This window comes from Crassostrea angulata, chromosome 6, assembly GCF_025612915.1.
Source record: "Crassostrea angulata isolate pt1a10 chromosome 6, ASM2561291v2, whole genome shotgun sequence".
Lineage (NCBI taxonomy): Eukaryota > Metazoa > Mollusca > Bivalvia > Ostreida > Ostreidae > Magallana > Magallana angulata.
Genome location: NC_069116.1, coordinates 9,290,231 through 9,311,027, shown reverse-complemented (window position 1 = coordinate 9,311,027; position 20,797 = coordinate 9,290,231). Strand labels below are relative to the sequence as shown.

At 33.1% G+C, this 20,797-nt stretch overlaps 2 protein-coding genes across 6 annotated transcripts in view; both read left to right on the top strand.

Annotated features, from left to right (window-relative positions):
* The first annotated feature begins 136 nt into the window (after positions 1–136).
* Positions 137–5,723, top strand: LOC128187140 (uncharacterized). Its single transcript, XM_052857359.1, has 5 exons — positions 137–1,980; positions 2,295–2,535; positions 2,682–2,880; positions 4,585–4,642; positions 5,403–5,723. Exons 1-5 carry the CDS (start codon positions 1,936–1,938, stop codon positions 5,721–5,723), a joined length of 864 nt encoding a protein of 287 aa, XP_052713319.1. The 5' UTR covers positions 137–1,935.
* A 1,031-nt stretch (positions 5,724–6,754) lies between these two features.
* LOC128187141 (uncharacterized) overlaps positions 6,755–20,797 on the top strand; it is a 52,601-nt gene continuing 38,558 nt past the window's right edge. For 2 of the 5 annotated variants that reach the window (XM_052857370.1, XM_052857365.1), the window contains exons 1-2: positions 6,755–6,941; positions 9,521–9,591. The gene's annotated coding sequence lies outside the window, so the exon portion shown is untranslated. Of the gene's footprint in view, positions 6,942–9,154; positions 9,609–20,797 lie in introns of those variants that run through there. The other 3 variants (XM_052857371.1, XM_052857366.1, XM_052857367.1) reach the window with 2 other exon arrangements.

Sequence of the window (20,797 nt, the reverse complement as noted above, 5' to 3'; positions counted from 1 at the left end):
TCTTTGTCATGTGATTTTTAAGAGAATCAAGATATAAACACATTTAAAGCAATATGAGCTGCAATTTTCATGATGAAATTTTTTTTATACGAAAATGTTATTTTCTACTAAAATGACAAAAAATATCATGTTTTATAATTTTCTGTTTGCCATATTTTTGTGGGAAAAGCTGTTATCATGAGAGCTGTAGTTATTTGCAGACTTATCATACTAGCAGGTTTTTGCAGCAAAATAAAATTCTAAATAATACAGCTCATATTGCTTCAAGCATTGAATGCTTATTTTTGGACGTCGTTGGTCTTGTAACACACCAAACGATGCGGATAAATTGAATACCGCGTGTTAGGCATTCAGTGCTTATATTTATATTCATACTGATGTCAATTTGTATGGAATAATTGTGTATCGTCGCTTTAAAGCCATTATATTAACATCTACCAAGTATTATTTCCTCTATTTCTGATGATGTCAGACTCAAGTTTTTTATAAGACTGTTTATTTTTATCTACCGCACTGTTGTACATAAACAATAATTTAGTTACCTCTGCCTACTTTTCGAAGAATTTTAAGAAAGATGTAAATAGAAACAAACAAAATAATATGTTTTTTTTTTGTTATTCATACCATTTACAAAGGTAAAGCGACTTTGCAGAAAAAAACATAGCCCACTTACGTAAGGTATGTTATTTTTTGTTTGACAATTTAGCTACCTTCATTTGCCGCATGAACCACTAAAAAATTTTTGTAAAAAAAACGTTTTGCGTCATTCTTACATTTTCTCCATTGCCAGAAAAATGTTTTATATAAAATCCAAGGAAAACACATTACAACTGCATTCACTGACCCAAAGACAGATAATATAAAATATCATAAAACGATAGTATTTAGCGGGCACATTATTTAAAAAATAAAATTTTCTAAGTTGGTGATTCATTCGGGGTAGCGACATACATAATCCGCGGTAGCGGGTTATGTAATTTTTTTTCTGCAATGATCGCTAAAGCATTTTATTGTTTATGTTCAAATCTTTCTTTTAACTGATTTATAAATTGATTATGAAAAGTTAGTAAAATTCACTAAATTACTGTTAATGTACATAAGTACGTCAGCTATAAAAGAAACAGCCAAGTCGTCTCCTGTGAGACTTTGAGTCTGACATCGTCATGGTTATTTCAGGCATCATGGCAGGCTTCGAACAATCGATAAACAGAGCGTGTCAATTTCAGTTCTGGCAGTTTCTTGTCAGTTTCACCTGCTGTAGTTTTCGACCAACCGATAACCGGGTTCGTAGATTTCAGTCTGGCTGTTTCTATGGAACTTTGAATGAACTATAAGTTTCCGTAAGAAATGGAGGAAATAATACCTGGTAGATGTAAATAAATACTAATATTTCAAATACTAACAAAAATATAGTCTATATTGGAATATTCGATGGAAATTTACAGCCCATTAAAACTTCTTTAAAAATGACCTGATAAGCAAATCTATAAGATCTATGTCGCCAAGACCTGAGAAAGACCCGTTGACAGTGATTAACTTGGTTTCCTATTATCATATGCATTAGATATTCTACTGTTCAAACTTCGATCGATCAAGGACTAATCAACGCAACGTAAGCAGAAAAAGTGTATATAGAAGACACCAACAACCGATGTAAAAATAATTAAAAGCTGCGGATCATTAAGGTCATTAACAGTGCCTCTATAACAGTTTTTTGGAAAGGTTTTTTTAAACAGCAATATAATTTAGATAACATACTATCTTTGTTAGAACAGGTGTCGTTATTCAGTAAAATCTTTTCAGAAAATAGTACTACTTGTCTCTTTGGTGCTTTGTCATTATGACGTGGCATCCTCTCCTTTAAGAGTAACATATCCGAAATCATCTCCACACGGAAAGGATACTCATGTATTGCACTTCTCAGATGACCTCATTATGTTGAAGCTTGACCGCTTAATTACGCATAAAGACAACAATACGGTAAATAACATTTTTCTTAATTTTTGTATAATTATTTCACTCATTAAATTTGTCATTGTAAAAATTACTAAATGTTTTCCAAAAATTAAGATTAGAATTATACATAATACAAAATATACTAACTCTTAATAGTTGAATATTTTTAAATAATTAGCGACGTTATAAATTTTATATTCGTTAAAAGGAAAGGCTTACGTCGTAATCTTAAATGTACCAACTCTACTGTTTTACATCGTATATGCTCTTTTAATGAATCCATCAATTATGAATGACACTAAGTCTTATTTATTGGAAATATTTATCTCGAATTTTAGGTCATGGAGGAAAGATACGAAACTACACAGTGTTCATATGAAAACGACTGCAGAAAATGTTCTTCGATTTACATGGGGACTCCCGGAAATCTATATATTACACGTGTGACAGAAAATTGCTATGTTAGTCACATAACCCCTCAGAATAATGTAGCCGTCTTTTTCAATAACAATCGAACTTCTCAACACTTCTTTGGCGACCGCTGTTGTGAGGGCGAAAGACAAGTTTTCTTTAGAATTGGTATTTTTTCTTTTCCAAACTTAAACAATTAAACATTTATTCTATAATAAAGCTGTGAATAAATAAATAAAAAAAAAATAAATAAAAGATACTAATTTAGGGTGTAAAAATATTTTTCAAAAAGTATGTTCATCAAATTCTTTCAGAAACTGTTAATACGGGTGTTGAAACGACAAAGGAAACATTTCAAGAAACAACAGGCGTTTATGTTCCTAAAATAACGATACCAGAAGACATATCATCGTCTGATATCACGCCATCAACATGGTTGCCAATTTTACTTGGAACATTTGGATTTCTGTTCCTACTGGCTTTTATCTTAATCATCAGAATGTGTTGTACAAGGTATGGTTAATAAGTGATTTAGTATGCGGGAAATTGTTTTAAAGGCTGTGAATAACAGACTGCAGGGGGATTAAATATATCACAATATACGTGTAAGAAAACGGAATAAGGAACTGAAATAGAAACGCATCTGTGGTCTGCAATTTATAGAAAAAACTTCTCAATCATTTAAGCCGCTATATTTGTCACCATTATTTAGAAAGAATCAAAATATCGACGTATGTAAAATTTAAAATAATTACATTGTATTTTTATTTTTATCTGGGTTAAAAATCATAATCAAACTATATTGAAATTGATATGATTTCTGAAACAAATATTATTTCTCTTGCCTCTGATACAATTAATATCACTCCAATATAGGAATAATATACTCTAAACTTAGTTCCAAAAAATCCATAAATTCCTGATAATGACATATTTTAATAGAAAAATAGCTTGCTCTTAAATCAATCAATTTTTTAAGGAAAAAGCAAGTATTGCTCTAAGTAGTGGGCATGATACCGAATCGGATTTTTAAAAACTTTTGTTTGAATTCTAGTTCAAATAAAAACAATACGACAAAAACAATAATCACTAAACGGACATATCGGTAGTCAGAATAGACAAAATACATCAATGTTTCCAAATACTATTTTGATATGCTTCAAAAATTAAAATTAAAAGACAAAAGCTATGTTTACACAATAAAAATAGTTACATGTATGGGATATAGACCAAGTTCTCATTGCATTACGTTTTTTTAAAGGATCATGGACATGTTTTGACCTGAAAATGATCATTTTTCCAATTTAAATGTAAATAATGTTTTTTAAAGATATATCATTTAATCAATCAACATTTGAGTGTGACTGTCAGTCATCAAGTTATGAGCTAGAGATAGAACTTACATTTGTTTGTTATGTAAAAAAAGCTCAGGCCATGTTTTTGTTTACGTAGTAAATACTGAATGGAAAATATAAGATTTTTAACATTTAAATTAATGTGACAAAGACGGTCTAGATATTGTTTAATTATCCTCTTTCCCGGAATGTCCGTAAGGATTTTTCCGGCAACGTCAGTCCAGAAAGGTTTGGGACGATTACCGACAATACAATTAGCACCACCAATAAGGACCACTGTACAACTCGATCGACACTCGGCTGTACTATAACCCGATCAACACTCGGGTGGAATTCCTCAATTTGGTAAAAGTAACCGAGTAAAGTCCAATCAGCGTTTCAACATTTATTAAGGATCTGACAGCAATTTTGATACAGATCGGCGATATCGGGACGGCTGTCCGATTCCGACTAATGTACGAAAGAATTTTGCAGTATATAAAACAAAAATTATGTAACATGTGTAAAACAATTAATGAATAATAGTTCAGACCATGACACCTGAGTTTATCCCTATCGATAGTACGCATCATCTAGGAGTGTCGCCTTTATCGTACAGGAGCGGTTTTACATAATTATTTAATTTTTAATAACAAGTACATTTAACAAACGTAAGCAAACAAAAAACAAATATTGTAGGAATCTTTTTCGCTTAAAAAATTATTGTGAGCTCTAAATAAACATAACTGAACTGAATATTAAAAATACCCCATAGAAAGCAATGTGAACATAAAATATAGAAACAAAATGTGACCATGCCCCTTCAATTCAATATAATTTGCCAACTCTGTTCTTCTTAAATAATTAACCTTTCTTGTCGTAGATCAAAAAGATGCAAGACAGAAAGAAGAGGCATAAGCGATGCTGCAGTGGTAAAAATGGTGATTGCTTTTTTGTTTTAATGTCCCTATTGTTGCTTACATTATGAACAGCCTTGTCTTACGTGAAAATATATTTTTCATGATTTAAGGTAGTTGATTAGGAGATAAAACAATATACAGAGAATCATGGGCCAGTGCAATACCTTTTTCTTCTCAATCTATCTCAATCATGTTACCGGGGCTCTAATTGATTGCTAGAACAACCGTTAAAAATATTCCTATATGAATATCCTTAGTTTTGATATAATTACTGGTTACTAATAATATTAGTTTCGTATACCAACATTTGATGGACAATTCCTGTTTACTTGCAATCTTATCTTAAAAGACTGATTAATCATACTGCAAAATTCACGAAATCTTCTCACTCCCTGAAGCAGGCATGATGATATAATATAATATTAAGTCAATTAACAAAAAAACGCTACACACAGTGAAAGTATTACAAAATTCATAATGTTATACGTTCAAATTTTTCACGGATACTAGTTACCTAGTGATCGAGTTGTAATGAAGTGTTTTGGTAGGAGTTGACCACAAACTTTTGGATACGACCCGACTACACCACATTTCTTTCTGCTCTCGAACACATTATACTCTTATAGAATCTTCTATAATTTATCTTCTTTAATTTTTAGTTTTCTATTAAATGGGTTCACAAGAGTTGTCATTCAAATTACACATATATGACATAGATGAAAAATGAAGTTTTTCCTACAAGTCATGCTTTTTTTATCATTCTTATATTCTTTCCCTTCAGAACAACACACCGGAGTACTCTACCATTGAAAAGACAAACGATTCATTAAATGGTGGACAAGTATTGGTAAACTTCGGAAGAGATTGTTCTAACAGTCAAGAAAATTCTCCTTCCGATAGCAAGCATAACCTGCACGATGATGAGAATGGAGTGTATAACTCTTTATTCGAGATACAAGAGAACACAGGGAAAAACTGCGATCCATTGTACAATCACATGTGTGAATTTGATTTTGCTTACAATGACTTTCATTTTTCTGAAGAATGCACGAGAGAAATGGAAAATGCTGAATATTCATCTATAGAAATTGAGAGGGGTTAAATCAATCGTCATTAAATTATCATTTTTCGTCAGCATCTACTTTCGTGAATTTAATGATATTATAGTTTAAAGTTTACGCAAATTTTTGATAATGATCATATTAACATAATGTGTTATTAAAAATTGAACCTCGATAAACAATTACTTTATTGATCAACTCAACAACAATATCTATTGGTATTCATCAAATATGGATGAATTTACAGTACACCCTCTTCCCTCTTAGTTAGACAGGGCTGCGTTTTACAAAAGAACTTACGACTTACGACCAAATTAATGAATGCTAATAAATCACTAACTAATTATCACTAATCACTATTTTATTCTAATGGTTGTAAATATAATTATTTGTAAATAAATGGTTTTATATAAAATTTGTTTATTAAAGACCATTCTACGAATCTAGAAATATTTAAGACTTTGTCGTAAGTTCTTTTGTAAAACGCAGTCCAGATTGATCATTTTGGGGGAAGATATTGTGTGCTTGCTACAAGTATACGGTTACTTGTGTTGTTCTATATCACTGCTCTTGTGTTGCAATGGTTATTTATAGGCGTACATAAACCTACGATATACGGAAGGAATGTTGTGTCTTCCAAACTGTGAGTATATATAAATGATGCACGTAGAATCGGGGGGGGGGGGGGGCAGGGGGCCTGACCCCCCCCCCCCCCCCCCCACTATTTCTCGCAGCAACAAATTTTTTAAAATTTACATATAAAAAATTGAACTATCATGGAGTCCCCCCCCCACTTTTTTGGGAGTAGTAAAACAAAATTGATATGAAAATAAGGCTATGAGGAGTGAAATTGAAGTAATACACTACGCCCCCCCCCCCCCCCCGGATTAGGATTTTGAAGATTTTAGAAAAGTTGAATTTTTTTCATTTTTGCTTGTCAAGATTTTTTGGATGAGTCTGCCCCCCCCCCCCCCAGTTTCAAAAACGATGCTACATGTACGTGCCTGTGAATAATCACTGTTTCATACATTACCAAATTTATATTACATCTATTTCACTTGTCAATTTTTTTTCCACCAAACTTGTTTGAAACGTACAAACACACAATACTTTTCTTTTTGGCTGAAATACAAAATGTCGTATACTTACAGCGCATTTTAAGGATGTATGAGGAAACTGATCATAAAACTCATTTGTGCCGTCAGCTCATTGAGAAACCACAGTTTTTAATAGGAAGATCCGGAGAGAGCTTGTAAGAAGTAAGTTTTATAGCAAGACCTTAGTTTTAACATAATTTGACTAGATATTTTGATGTTTATATAACTCTTGACGAAATGAAACTCTTTCTTTTTTTTATTAGATAATAGACGTCTTGGAAGACATATACAGTAAATGATATATTTTTAACTTTTGAAAATTATTGTATAGGTGTAAACCTCTCTTTGTATTCGATGTCGCCTAATATAGTCCAGTCAATGAACACCATGACCTGTAATAAATTGCAGAAGAAAAAAATAAACGCATAAAAATGTTTATTATCAGCTAATTAAGGATTCATTAAAAGTTGCAATTAATAACTCGCTGCATAAATAAATTATACGAACAATTAAATTTGTCTCTACGAAATCAAGTATTACTTATTTAGCCTTCCAAACTAAGATAGCTTATTTAAATACTAAATTATGACGTCATGCCACTACAGAGCAGAATAGACTTTCAGTGTGGATTCATAACGTATCAATACTTTTTTAGACGTTTAATGACATATTCAAACGATTTTCTATCCTTGTTATTAGTTATGGGGGATGACGATATATACTAGCGGAAAAAAGAAACTGTTCATTATAAAATTTAGTATAATTTTTTCTATATCTATTGTTTGTATTAATAAAATTAAAGCAATCGATAATGGTAATGTTTTTGACAATATCGGATGATTACCGTCCGGATGCACGGACTTTTTCGTGGTTAGTGAGCACATTGTGTTTATTGAAGAATTTGTACGCACGAGTTACTGTTTGGAATAAGAACTGTAAAGGATTTGTTTATACTTTTTTTGTTATGGAAATCACTTTGGTTTCAACAAAATTTACCCCTATGTCATGCAACGACTTAACGAAAACCAATGTAATTGTGCTGTTGGAATGCTGCAAGCTGGAATGGCACAAAATACTGTAGCAAGACACGTTGGAGTTCATCGGAACACTATCCAGTCATTATGAAGACGTTTTCAACAATCTGGCAACACTAAGGATCGACCGCGCTCTGGGCGACCTCGTGTGACGTCACGTCAACAGGACAACCACATTAGACTTGTGTATCTGAGAAATCGTTTCCAGACAGCAAGTTTGACTGCCCGTAGCATTCCAGGGCTTCGACCAATTAGTCCAAGAAATGTGCGTTAACGTCTGCGCGAGCAAAACATCAGACCAAGACGTCCAGCGGTGCGCCCAGTACTGCTTCAACGTCATCGTATTGCCAGACTAGCGTAGTGCACACGACATCTGCGATTCAGAATACAGGACTGGGCCAATATTCTGTTCACTAATGAATTCAAATTTTTATTTGGATAGCAGTGACGGCCATTGAAGGGTGCATCGTCGCCTTGAGGAGCAATACCAGGACGCTTGTATTGTGCAACGTCGACAATTTCGTGGAGGTAGCGTTATGGTGTGAGGTGGAATATCAACACGTGGAAGGACCCCTCTACAAATTGTCTATGGAAATCTCAGCGGCGTACGCTATCGAGATGAAATTATTCAGCGTCATGTGATACCCTTCATACAGAGACATCAAAATCACATCACTCTGCAGCAAGACAACGCAAGGCCACACGTTGCACGTGTAGTTAGGGACTTGTTTGTTCAACAGAATGTCGATCTCTTGCCTTGGCCAGCTGTTTCCCCCGATTTGTCGCCGATCGAGCACGTCTGGGATGAAAGGGAAAGACGTTTACGCCGTTTACCAAATCAGCCAGTTACATTGGCTGATTTAAGCTAAGCTTTAACCAACATCTGGAACAAAATTCCTCAAGCATTTCTGAACACTTTAGTGGCATCAATGAGGCGTTGTTGTCAAGCTTGTTGGTGGTTACACGCGTTATTAATTTTGTTAATTTAATTTCAAATAACAGTGACTTTCGAGTGTGCTGAAATTGACGTTATCCGACGTTGACATTAATGTGTTAGGAGATGTTGTTACGAATACATGTGTTAACAGTATTCAAAAAATGAAATTTGTTCATTGTAATTTTCATATGTTTTTTTTCATTTATTAAATAATGCACAGGTTTTTTTCCGCTAGTATATAACAGACTCCAATTTTCCCACAGTATATACATGATATCTTTGATTTTCGATTTGACGAATCTTTTTCCATACTTCTTCCATGCGTCTTTGAAGTAATTGTGTAGAAAATACAAAGAAAGTTAATTTGACATTCTATACTAAATTTTGCTAAAAGTAATCCCAGTACTTATATTTAAGGTCAAGATCTAGTAAATGCTTCTAGAATGTCTATTTGGTACTTGAACCATAACGACGTCATGACGGCGTCATGCTTAAGTTGATAATTCTTTTCCCCGTACTTTATCATAATTAAAGAATTATTTAGAAATTTATTATTTTCCCGACTTTCCATTGACAATCCTATATAAAGTAATTTGATAGCAGTTTAGAAGAGGTCAACAACATTTTATATTTCGGTTTTAGAAAGACTATAGGCAGATGTTTCATTTGTCAAAAACTGGAAAATATAGCCCATGGTTATAAAGCATCATTCAAAGAATTCATATCTCAGAATTTAAAAATCTGTAAACTACTTTAAATTTTCTTTACAGGTTGATCCTAATTTGACGTCATTTTAATCAAAGAGGAATTCAATAGGTTGATTATAGCAATTTTTAAAAGAGTATGTGGGTATCCTAGGTATTTATCATTATTAAAAATGAACAAAACTCCTATATTTAATACTTATTTTATTCATATTTTATTGAAAACAAAAGTTTAAAACAATATTTTTCAATGTTCACCAAAATATATTTTAAAGCCCGATAAACCATATCAAACAAAGCTATTGTTACATGCATGAAGCATTATTGAACAGAATTTTGTCTTGAATTTTATAAACAGTAAGGCACCTTTAATTTACAAAATCTTGACCTTGATCACTTATTTTGCAATTCTTTGAACTATCTTTACATCAATTGTGTAAAACATTACGTGTTTTAATTTCATGACATCAAGGTATTCGGCTTGTATAAAAGCAGAAAATAGCAAATATGTCTTGCTATTTGGGCAATGCATTGATTCTTTTAAAATCTCATAGAAATAAAAAATTTCAAAGTTCGACTTTCTGCAACTCTTTTAGTGGGTTATGTATTAAACAAAGACACCCGGAATGGAATTCTATATTCTAATTTTACATTGAACTTTCCTTTGTTTTACGATGTCTTCGAATTGAAATTTTTTAAAGAAATTTTTTTTCTTAAACAATCCTCTGGAATACCGACACATGTATTAAAAAATTTGATGGTAAAAAAAACAACGCAGTTTGCAGTACACCAAGTTTCCCAAGTAGTAAATATATATTCATGACTTCCTCTCACTGAAAGAATGATAATCACAGAAGGCTTAAATCACCATAGGAATTTCCCCCCATTTCTCCTGTATTATCATTATCATGAGTATATGAACACATTAAAAACTCCTGTCAGAAATGTTTCTTAAAGGTACACATACTTCCTTCCGAAATCCTGTTACATGCAAATGTACTAGAATAGTTCGAGATACATAAGTGACCCTCTTAATTTTTTTAAGGACTTTGTAATCCGTCTCTATATGTAATAAAAAAGCACGCCTTGTCTTTAATGTTTGACAATAAATTATGCATGGTATTAATTGAAAATTTATAAATTTAGACGAAATAAATTTGATAATGTCACTCCAACAAGAATTTATTTATTTCTTTGCATAACATAGATATCATCATGGCGGGCTAGTCATGTTAACCTATATCAATGAGATCTCGAACCATGGCAAAACACTGTTTTATCTATGCATATAAAGAAGATGATTTATTTGCTCACGCCTCTATGTTAAATGATTATTTGCTCTCTTGTTTACGTTTAAATGATGCATAACATATCCATGGTTGATAACATTTACGAATGATAGAAAGCATAAAGAATAGATTGAAAAAAAATGTTTTCTTGTAGAATTAAGAGATTCTGACAAAGTCTTTGATTGCTTATAAAACAGACCAGAATGTGTTTAATTTTCTCTTGGTATATATTCATTAACAGAATAATTGACGTACAGTAATATTTCTCTTCCTAGCGTAATTATATAATTTATAGCATAATTATATGATATACAAATTTGCAAAACAATAGAATGCAGAAAAAAGCTAAAATATGTGACATGAAGTGCTTTTTTTTTTACAAAAACATTTTTGCATAAAGCGTCTTTCTATCAATGATTACAAATATTTTCCATATAAATTTTCAAAAGACTATAAATTCACATAATTGTGTCCATACAAATTTGACAAATAGAAATGATTCGAAGTACATGCTTTTAACTTATTTTCAGAAAAAAACCATGAAGACAATAGAAAAATCTTGTAGCCATGGGAACAGCTGTGAAGAATGCAGTATGTTTAATGTGACACAGTTTGGCATAGAGAAAGAAAATACAAGTATTCAGGTCTCTGACAACTGTACCAAATATTATGAATATTCTTCTTTTGATCCATTTATCAAAGTTTACGAGGATAGAAAAACATTAACTTTAAACGGATCTCGCTGTTGTGAGGGAACCCGCATTTTATTGATATCAAATGACGAAGGTACTCGGTCTGTTTGTCTACAATAAAACAACATGATACTGATACTGTTTAGCAAATAAGACTTTAATAAGTAAGGTAAAAGGGAAAAAAAACCCGAAATGTGAACTGACTTTATAAATAAACTGGTTCAAGGCAAATAATTAAAGCGACCAATGCTAACAAAAATTATGCTGCAGATAAGACTAATGGCCTTGTTTGCATTTCGAAAAGCTGCAAATCATCACAAAGATTTTGCTGGTTACTTTATATGCTTTTGTTAATGATTTAAGAATTAAGGAATCGTTATTTGAGAATAAAGATGTGATCAAGTACGGTTGGGCAAGTTCAAATCTATAAATTCATTTGGGCTTAATTGAATTTGATCATCCCCGACCCTAATTGATCAAGACCTTTAGTCTAAGTAGCCTTTTTACAGCACTGGTGTTGTATAGCATTGGTCACCTGAATTATATGCCTTGAACGAGTGGTCAAAAGCAAATCAAATCGGTTCGAATTTGAAGGTTTTTTTGTAACCTATTAATTTAACAGTTAATGAATTGCTATAATTTTGTGTAGGGGAGACAACAATTGACTCTGAATCGACAACAAGTGCTCTGATGGACAATATTACCGTTACAGACAATTCGAGCCTACATGTTTCTACAGTTTCAACTGAAGAAAATTTTAATGAAACTGGGCCATCTTTATTAGATCCATTAGATTCAGTTTCAAACTTGACGGAAACAATAACAATAAGTGTGTTGGTAGCGGCACTTATTGGAAAATATCGCCATCTTTGGTTCTATACTGATAATTTGTTATAAAAGGTAGGTGTTAGAATATCACTAATTTTTTTTTTTTTACAATAGTTCATTTTTCGTTTTTTATTATACATGATATCTGATATCGTTTTTACCTATTTACGTCGTATTTTCTGCTGTTTATAGAATGTCTTTCATCTTAGTTTATTTCAAAGCTATATGTATATATGCAGTATTTAACGCTGTTTTTGCTACGTTCGAATCCAGATGCTAAACTAAACAAGATCACTGCTCTAAAATAAACCATCTTTTTTTTATTTAGACGATCAAAAGTTATTCAAAAGCGATCCAATCCTGAAAACTTCGCAGAAAATAAAATATACAGTGTATGTTGTGGTTTTTAAAATTTTTTTTTAACAGGCTCAGTTTTACTGCATGCTTTAGACAAAAACAAAATCGAAATTATTTAAATTCAATAATGACAATATGACCCTTTCAATGAAGAATGACGCACACCTTTTTAAAAAAAAAATTTGTGACTGTTCACATTTCAAAGTTTATGTCAATATCCAAAACAACTTGTTTCTCAATAGTTACAGTATATATTGTTGAATTTTAAAATGTATAAATCTGTAGGAGGAAGTTGCGGAATACTCAACTGTAGAGGAATCGGCCATTCTAATGGAGTCCTTGACTCAGCACAGAAATCTACCAAAGATGGATGAAGCACCTTCTGACAATTATTTTATTCTTGAATCAAATAAAAAGGGATACAATGCTGCGAAAGTTACACACTCAAATCAATCTGGACGACACAAATCCCACGATGAAATATATAATGTATTGCATGAAAAAGATAGAAGATCTAAGGAAATGGACGAGAATGCGTACAGTCACTTTGTGGATTTTAATGACAGTGTCTACAGCAGTACAGTTCATTGATTAATGAATCAGCAATATGGACACAATGGCTATCTGATCTGCATCTTTTACATTGTAATGCAAACTTTTTCCTGCAAGGAGCGGGTCCTATGCCCACTTTTGATAACTTTACTTCTTTAACTTTAAAGGTTTAAATTTTCCAGCTGGGCTGGGATCTGGACCTCATGAACATCTGGCCATGTGTTAGAATTCAAATCAACAACAATATAGTACTATTTTATACAATAAAAAACAAATAAAAGACACCATTGTGTGTTTTTTCCACGAAAAAGTAAATAGCAGTTGGAAAATATCATTACGTCTAGGAAGAAGAGGGCACACAAAACAACCTTAAGTCTGACACATTAAGTGTCCGACAAGGAAATGTCACATAGTACAGTGTGCTTCTGTGTGTTTATATAACATTTCAAAGAGACGACCAGGATGTGACGAGAGTGGTTTTACACAGTAGAACGAGGACTTTTTTGCGTAAAAATACATTATATTTACATTTACATTGTGATAAATTATTCAAATCATCTATTTTGTATGGAGAAAGCATGAAAAAATATCTTGAAAGCTTGACTTCATGTCTCATGAAATGAGAATGTAACACTCATACTAGTATCAAGCTTAAAACGGAAATTCTATAGAAAGTTGTTAAAGTAAATGATTTATAATTGTTTTGGGCCTATGGAGAAATGTAAAATTTCATCATAACAGAAATTCTACAGGACATTGCTAAAGTACATGCGTTATCTATACTATATAACGTGAAAATATTTTTGGCTCATGGAGAAATGTGTAATTAAGTCCAGTAATGAGCCTGTCGACGTCGGGTCATAAGGTATAAACAAACTTCTCTGCTAACTACGGTGCGCCATATCATTAGTATGGACATTACCGCTCTTAATTGTTGTAACGCAGTGTCCGTGCGTGTAAACTGGGTGTGAACAGTGCTCAAACTCTCTATAATCCAAAGAAAAATACAAATCAGGGGCAAAGCAAACAAGGACCTCTACAAAATCATAGGCAGGATCAGGTGCCATGGAGGAGTAAGCATCCTCTGCTGACCGGTGTCGTATAAATTAAGGTCCGCCCCGTAAAATGGTCCGGGCGGACCCTTAATGTTAACATTTAGGGTCCGCCTTTGCTCTAAAAGGGTCCGGCCCGTATAAGAAAAGGTCCGCCTAACATTAAAGGTCCGGGGTATATTTTTTCATTTATATTTTTTTCAATTTCGACTAATTTGTTACAAAATACTTAGTAAGTGGTATTATTTTGTAATTCTTATAAAGGAGTACCTACCCGAGGTGAGTCAGTAAATATTCAGCAAATCCAGAGTTTTAATGAAAATACTTATACATGTAGCTTGGTGAACACAAATAAATCACAAAAATTGTTACTGTTTAAAACTGGATTCTCATTTTAACTATAGTTTTGCCGGTCTATCTTATATAAACAGGAAATGAAACTGATTGGTGTCATTAATTAAACAATGGCTTGAACCAGGTGTTGTATACACACACCACCCTGCAGGTGTGAGGGGTTCACACCTTCAGATGTTTGACTGTTTGAAATAATCAGGTAAACAATGGACATTTCCAACGTCATCTTTTTGCACATCTTTCCAATACGATACACGCTTAAAAACGTTACCCTTTTTGAAATCAAATATTCTTTACAATTCAATTCCAACGGTACATGCAAGCGATATCAATGCTAACTTTTATTTGCACTAGGGCACAGGGGCATCGTATCCGCTCTTCTCTCTATGACATATATATAAATAATACATTTATAGAGAAAGAGAGATAGAGTGGGGGGGGGATACGACGCCCCTGTGACTAGGGCATATTATTACAGTTGTAAGTGAAAGTTATGCCAATTATTATAAATTATTCAGTTCTTCAATCCCTCTTTCTATTTGAAACTTTATATTTGGATAGGACTATAATAATCAAGGAAGGGGAGTATCCAAAGGAATTGATTTGCTTATAAGAAATTAAAAACATACATGTAAGATTAGTAAAAAGCCCTATTCCTTCGGCTGTATATGCATTTTCCTTCTGGCAAAAACATTAAAGGGATCTGATTTTCTTCTTAGAAAAAAAATAACACAGGCGCTTGAGGACAGGACCCCCCCCCCCCCGAATTTAGACCCCTGGGGTAGTTGACACTGTTTTGGTAGAAATTCCTTTAAAGTCATGTACACAACATGCTCTTTTCATTTTCATTTGCAATGGTGGGGGGGGGGGGGTACATTAATCGTTTATTTTCCACTAATTTTTAGATACTTAAAATTGAACATGTTGTGTACATGACTTTAATTAAAAGAATTTCTATCCAAAAAAAGTCAACTTCACCAAAGGTTCAGACGGGGGGGGGGGGGTTGTCCTCGTGCACCCGTGGAAAATATTTGTGTGAAAAAGCCAAATGTTCACACTCCGGCAAAATGGTACTCTAGATTCCTGCCTGCTACCTCCACTAATATCATTCATTATTTTCCCCACATATTTCTTATTGCCATTAGATGAAAATCGATATCGTCAGACATAAAGGACAAACCTACCTTAATATTTTAAGATTATTTCAACGAAACGGACAATCATTTGCAACGAATTTCATGCGTTTGTCACATTTTTAAAAGTCATAGGATAAAACTCAATTTTAATATATTCACTACTTCTTTTACTTAACATTACACTAATTTTTAAGGACACAATGCATGTATATATATAAATGTACATGTATCTGGTCTCGCCCTTTAATTGAAATATTTTACGATGAAAATTATTTATATAAATATTATTACAGTTAATGTGTAACAACTCTGAGTACATTTTAAAAAATAAAACCATCACTGAAGTCAGTTTCATGTCCACTCCAACATTTCGCAGTTCAACTGAAAAATATCACAATAAAAATCTATAACAAACTCATTACATTCATGCATGACTATGCAGTTCTTTTAACGAGGCGGACCTTTTCTTGAACTATAATATTGGGTCCTACCTCTAAAATGAAAGGTCATCGGGTCAAAATACTGTGAATCTTTTGCAAACAGTATTTCAATGGGGCGGACCTTTTCTAAACGAGCCATAATATTACATCTAGGTCCTATCCCTAAATTAAAAGAACATCGGGGTCAATCAAAGCAAGTATCAATATGAAATTTTGTTAATTTTCTGCATTAGGTATTTCAACAAGTGGACCTTTTCTGTGCCATAACATTAGGTCCTAGCCCTAAATTAAAAGATTATAGGGATAAATCAAAACAAGTATTTATACGAATATTTATCATATGAATATTAATTATCTGCATTCAGTATTTCAACGTGGCGGACCATTTCTTTAACTTTATTATTGGGTCCTACCCACTGAAACAAAAGATCATCATTAAATTAGAGTCAATACAAGTGTCAACTTGATTAAGTATTTTCTTATATACCAATGATACCATTGATGCATCGAAGGATATGTAACTAGGCACTTCACCATCATGGAGAGAGAGAGAGAGAGAGAGGAGAGAGAGAGAGAGAGAGAGAGAGAGAGAGTTATTAATCTATACCAATGCAAGATTGCTACTCTAGACACTATCCATTTGATAAGGACGTCAATATTTTACTCCATGGAGATACAATTTTTTTCTTAAATCAACAAGGATTTTTTTTAGGCAGTTTACAAATATATTTCTGCATTAAAGCGCTTTGTGATATAGAATTTCAACATTATCGATGGAGGCGGATTTATATTACTTATAATAAGACTAGTGTTTACTTGTTTCCAAATCCTTGCTTAATTACATGTATGCATCATTATATACATATAAAAGTATTGTACGTTTGATTAAAGAAAGAGGGAATAAGTCTTTTAGAATAATGAGGTGATCGAATACTGTACCACAGTACGTACATGTTTACACTATATTGTCAACGTATACCCTCTGTTACGGTAATCCACGTCTGCGACCTTTTATTAATTATCTTAAACTTGTGATAAATCTACGTAGAGACGTATAAGTTATTAGACTAAGTATACTATCATAAGTTTCTGATCTACTGAAATGTAAACAAAGCAAAAGTTAAAAAGCCAATCTTAGTTGCGTAGAGCACTACAGCGGAGACATTTTTTCTCTCTCAGTTAAGGGGTGTAGCTGTGAATGCCTGCAGGGCTTCTTTTACCCGTGTTTACCTGTCATGAAACCCTCTGCTAATACATATACACCGGAAGAGATTTAAAAACAAAGGGACTAAATGGTGTGTACAAATAATTGTCAAAATACTCTTGGTTTTCTTTTTTTCAGATTCTTAAAAAATTGGTCAAAATATCCGCTATGAATATTTTATATTCCACAAAGTAATACGCAAATGGCCGACTGGATTATGTAAACAAAGACATATTTAAAATACAAGTACACGAGCAAAAAGAACAATTACTTTAAGAGAAATTTTAACAATGACTACGGGTAGGACCTTTTCTTATAGGGGAAAGCCGGACCTTAAATGTTAACATTAAAGGTCCGGCCGGACCATTTTACGGGGTGGACCTTAAATTATACGACACCGGTCACACCTGGCGTGTGCTCTTTGTCGTAAGCTGGAAAGCGGTGATAACTAATGGTTTAACAATAAGTTTAAAAACCTCAGTCAGCATTCGACCTAGCAGAAGATTGTATCTGTTGACAAGGTCGTTGAATCGACCATACAACTTACAAAGAGATGACTTCAATCAAGACTTTTGATAATCTTGTTTTATCAACGTGTTCGTCATTAACTTGCCTTGCTTAAGAAATTGTTCAACGTAGAGCATGCCCTTTCCTATGCAGATGATGAAGGTTTATTGTTACATAAGGAAGGAAAATGAACGATAGAAAAATTGAAGTCATCAAGTTTATTATAGTTTTGTTCTTATGTTACCATTTAAGTCTTTTTCTAGTAAAACATCTAAATGTGAAACAAATGACTCGCTGGTGTATATCAAGTCGTCGTTAGAAGGAAAGTATCAATTGTTAATTGATAATACGTCGTCGATATACCTAAATGTCGAGTTGAAGGCCAACGGAAATGATTTCTTATTTTCATGTACAAGTCTTTGAAAAAACTCTGCTTCATATGAATATAAAAATAGGTCTGCTAATAATGGAGCAAAATTAGTACCCATGGGGATTCAAACAGATTGCTGGAAGATCTGATTTCCAAAACCTACATAGATGTTGTTGATCTGAAACAAATCTAGCATCTTTTTTTATTATATCGTCTTTAGGGGACTTGTGTGCGCACTCCGAATGGCTCTTAACAAAATAGTTTTGCAAATGAGCAATGACATTCTCAGGAGAGTAAATTTACAAGATCCATTTTTATATAAAAAAACCCAGCTATCAATGATATCAAAAAGCCGGGACTTTAAATGATTGTTGGAAACAGTTGTATAGAGTGTAGAAAAGTCACAAGTGTTGACTATTGATTTTAGCATAAAAAGGTGTAACAACGACGAAAAGAACGAAAGTTGCCGTCACTCCATGTACCGCATATTTTCACTTATTTTTGCTTTATTTAAAAGATTAAATATTACACGGTTTCAGTCTTTAGGGTATTGTTTGACAAAGTGTCAAGTAACACACCATAGGTGTATGAAGGAAATTGCAGTTTGTGTTCTGTCTCAGTAATTTTGGGACAGCTGGTACGTTACAATTACATGCATGAAATCAAGTTGAGTAATTATGTGTTTACAACTCCTTAAACTCTATTTTCGCAGTATTAATTTTGGTATGTTATATAAAAGGTCTGCCCATAACAAATTTAAAGGAATACGGCATTTGCCATCTTTGGTATTAAGGAGACTTGCAATATAATCCTGATAAACACTTATGAAATTTAAGGACTTCATGTATTTCGAGAATATCCTTCCCTTGATTTACGCAATTATCATCACAATCTATATCGTTAAAGGGCAATTTATAACAATAAACAAAAGTGTCCTCTTGTAATAAGCGCACGCCCTCTTGTATTAAGCACACTTGTGTAGGTACAACACACTAATGTATGTACAGCACACTATGTATGTACGTGACGAGGAAAACGACATCTTGTAAGACTAACTGTTTTCAACGAGACGAAATAAATAATAATTCTTAAAGGAGATTTTTAGTAAACAAAAAAGAAGTAAGCAAATTTTTTTTTATTCATTTAATTTTTTTTTACCTTTAAGCAAAAACTACTTGTAGTAAGGTAGCAATGACAAATACAAAGATTGTTTTTGGTTGTAAAGTTATCGTCCACTAATCTCTGCGAGATTCGTCAAGACTGAAATTTTTTTACAGACGTCTCTTCCGAATCCCTGATTGTTGAAATAAATTAAATATTAACAAGTTCATATTTTGTGGTATTTATAAATCATTTAACAGTAGGAAACTAACATTTTCTGTTGATAGGGAATTAAAAGGATGTTCAAAGTAAAAAAGTTGATTTAATTCGGCGTACTTCTGTTGTAACAAACGGCCGAAGTTTGAGCAAATTGTACTGAATTCATAAGTGTCGCACTGGTCTGAGATCGAAAGAGACATACGTCAAATATTTTCAGTCTCGACAAATCTTGCTGAGATTACATGTATCCTGCATTATTCTGTAGCATGACTGGGGATTTTACATCGCCATGCTCACATGTCAAGTATTGTCTACGTGCATTAAATGCTTGTATTGACTTTTTAAATGAAGATTCAAGAAAAGCGATAGTGTGACAAGAATCAGTTAAAGATTCTCAAAACTCCTATTCCGTTATTATATGTATATAAACTTGGTTAAAAAAAATATCCACGTCCAGTCGGGCGCTCGTAAAACAAATCTGTTCGTCCGTGCCAAAAGATGTGAGTCTCGGGCGGTTGGGCGGATGGTTATTTCAAACACTGGTAAACCCCTATCAGAAGTATACCCCTGAAAGCAAAGGCTCTATGTTTATTCAGACTATACAAGGGGCAAGAATTGCAGGCAGTAAGATGGTAAGATAAAAGACGGGTCTGCTTCACACTTAAGTGCGTACAGTTGACCCCAAAAGCAATTCCTGAGTAAACCCAAAGTAAACCCCGAATGGACACAAAATTTCGAAAAGCTGAACCAGAGTAAACCCCAAAAGTAAACCCAGGGTTTAGTTGGGGGTTACTCTGGTGTAAGGTTGGGTTTGATCGGTACTGTACATGTATATTACAGTAACTATAATAATATTGGGATTTTTTAAGGCAGGTTTTTTCAAAATATAATTTCTTCTCATGTTTATAGGATTTCATCTTTTTCAATTTAATTGGTTAAATAATAAGAAAAATGTATCATAAATGTTCAGTGCTTGAGTAAATACACTGTCAATATTGACATTTGAATATTAAACTGTTAAACGCACCTCGTGTGGCCCGTAAACTGCTGCTAACACATTTGTATTCCCCTGTTCTACGTATGCAGAACCATCAGCCTGGCTAAAAACTCCAAGTTTACATTGAATTTTTCGCAATTCATGCGAGCGCCTTCCATCTATACGAAAACCTTGATCAAAAAGTAAATCTAACCCAGCCATGCTTATACCACAGGAAGTCAAAACCATTTCACTAAATTATGAGT

What these genes read in the sequence shown, in the direction of transcription:
- LOC128187140 (XM_052857359.1), top strand. Translation starts at nt 1,936, where the DNA reads ATGTTGAAGCTTGACCGCTTAATTACGCATAAAGACAACAATACG. An exon ending in CGCATAAAGACAACAATACG is followed by an intron (nt 1,981 to 2,294) that starts GTAAATAACATT and finishes CTCGAATTTTAG; the next exon opens with GTCATGGAGGAAAGATACGA. An exon ending in ATGCTGCAGTGGTAAAAATG is followed by an intron (nt 4,643 to 5,402) that starts GTGATTGCTTTT and finishes CTTTCCCTTCAG; the next exon opens with AACAACACACCGGAGTACTC.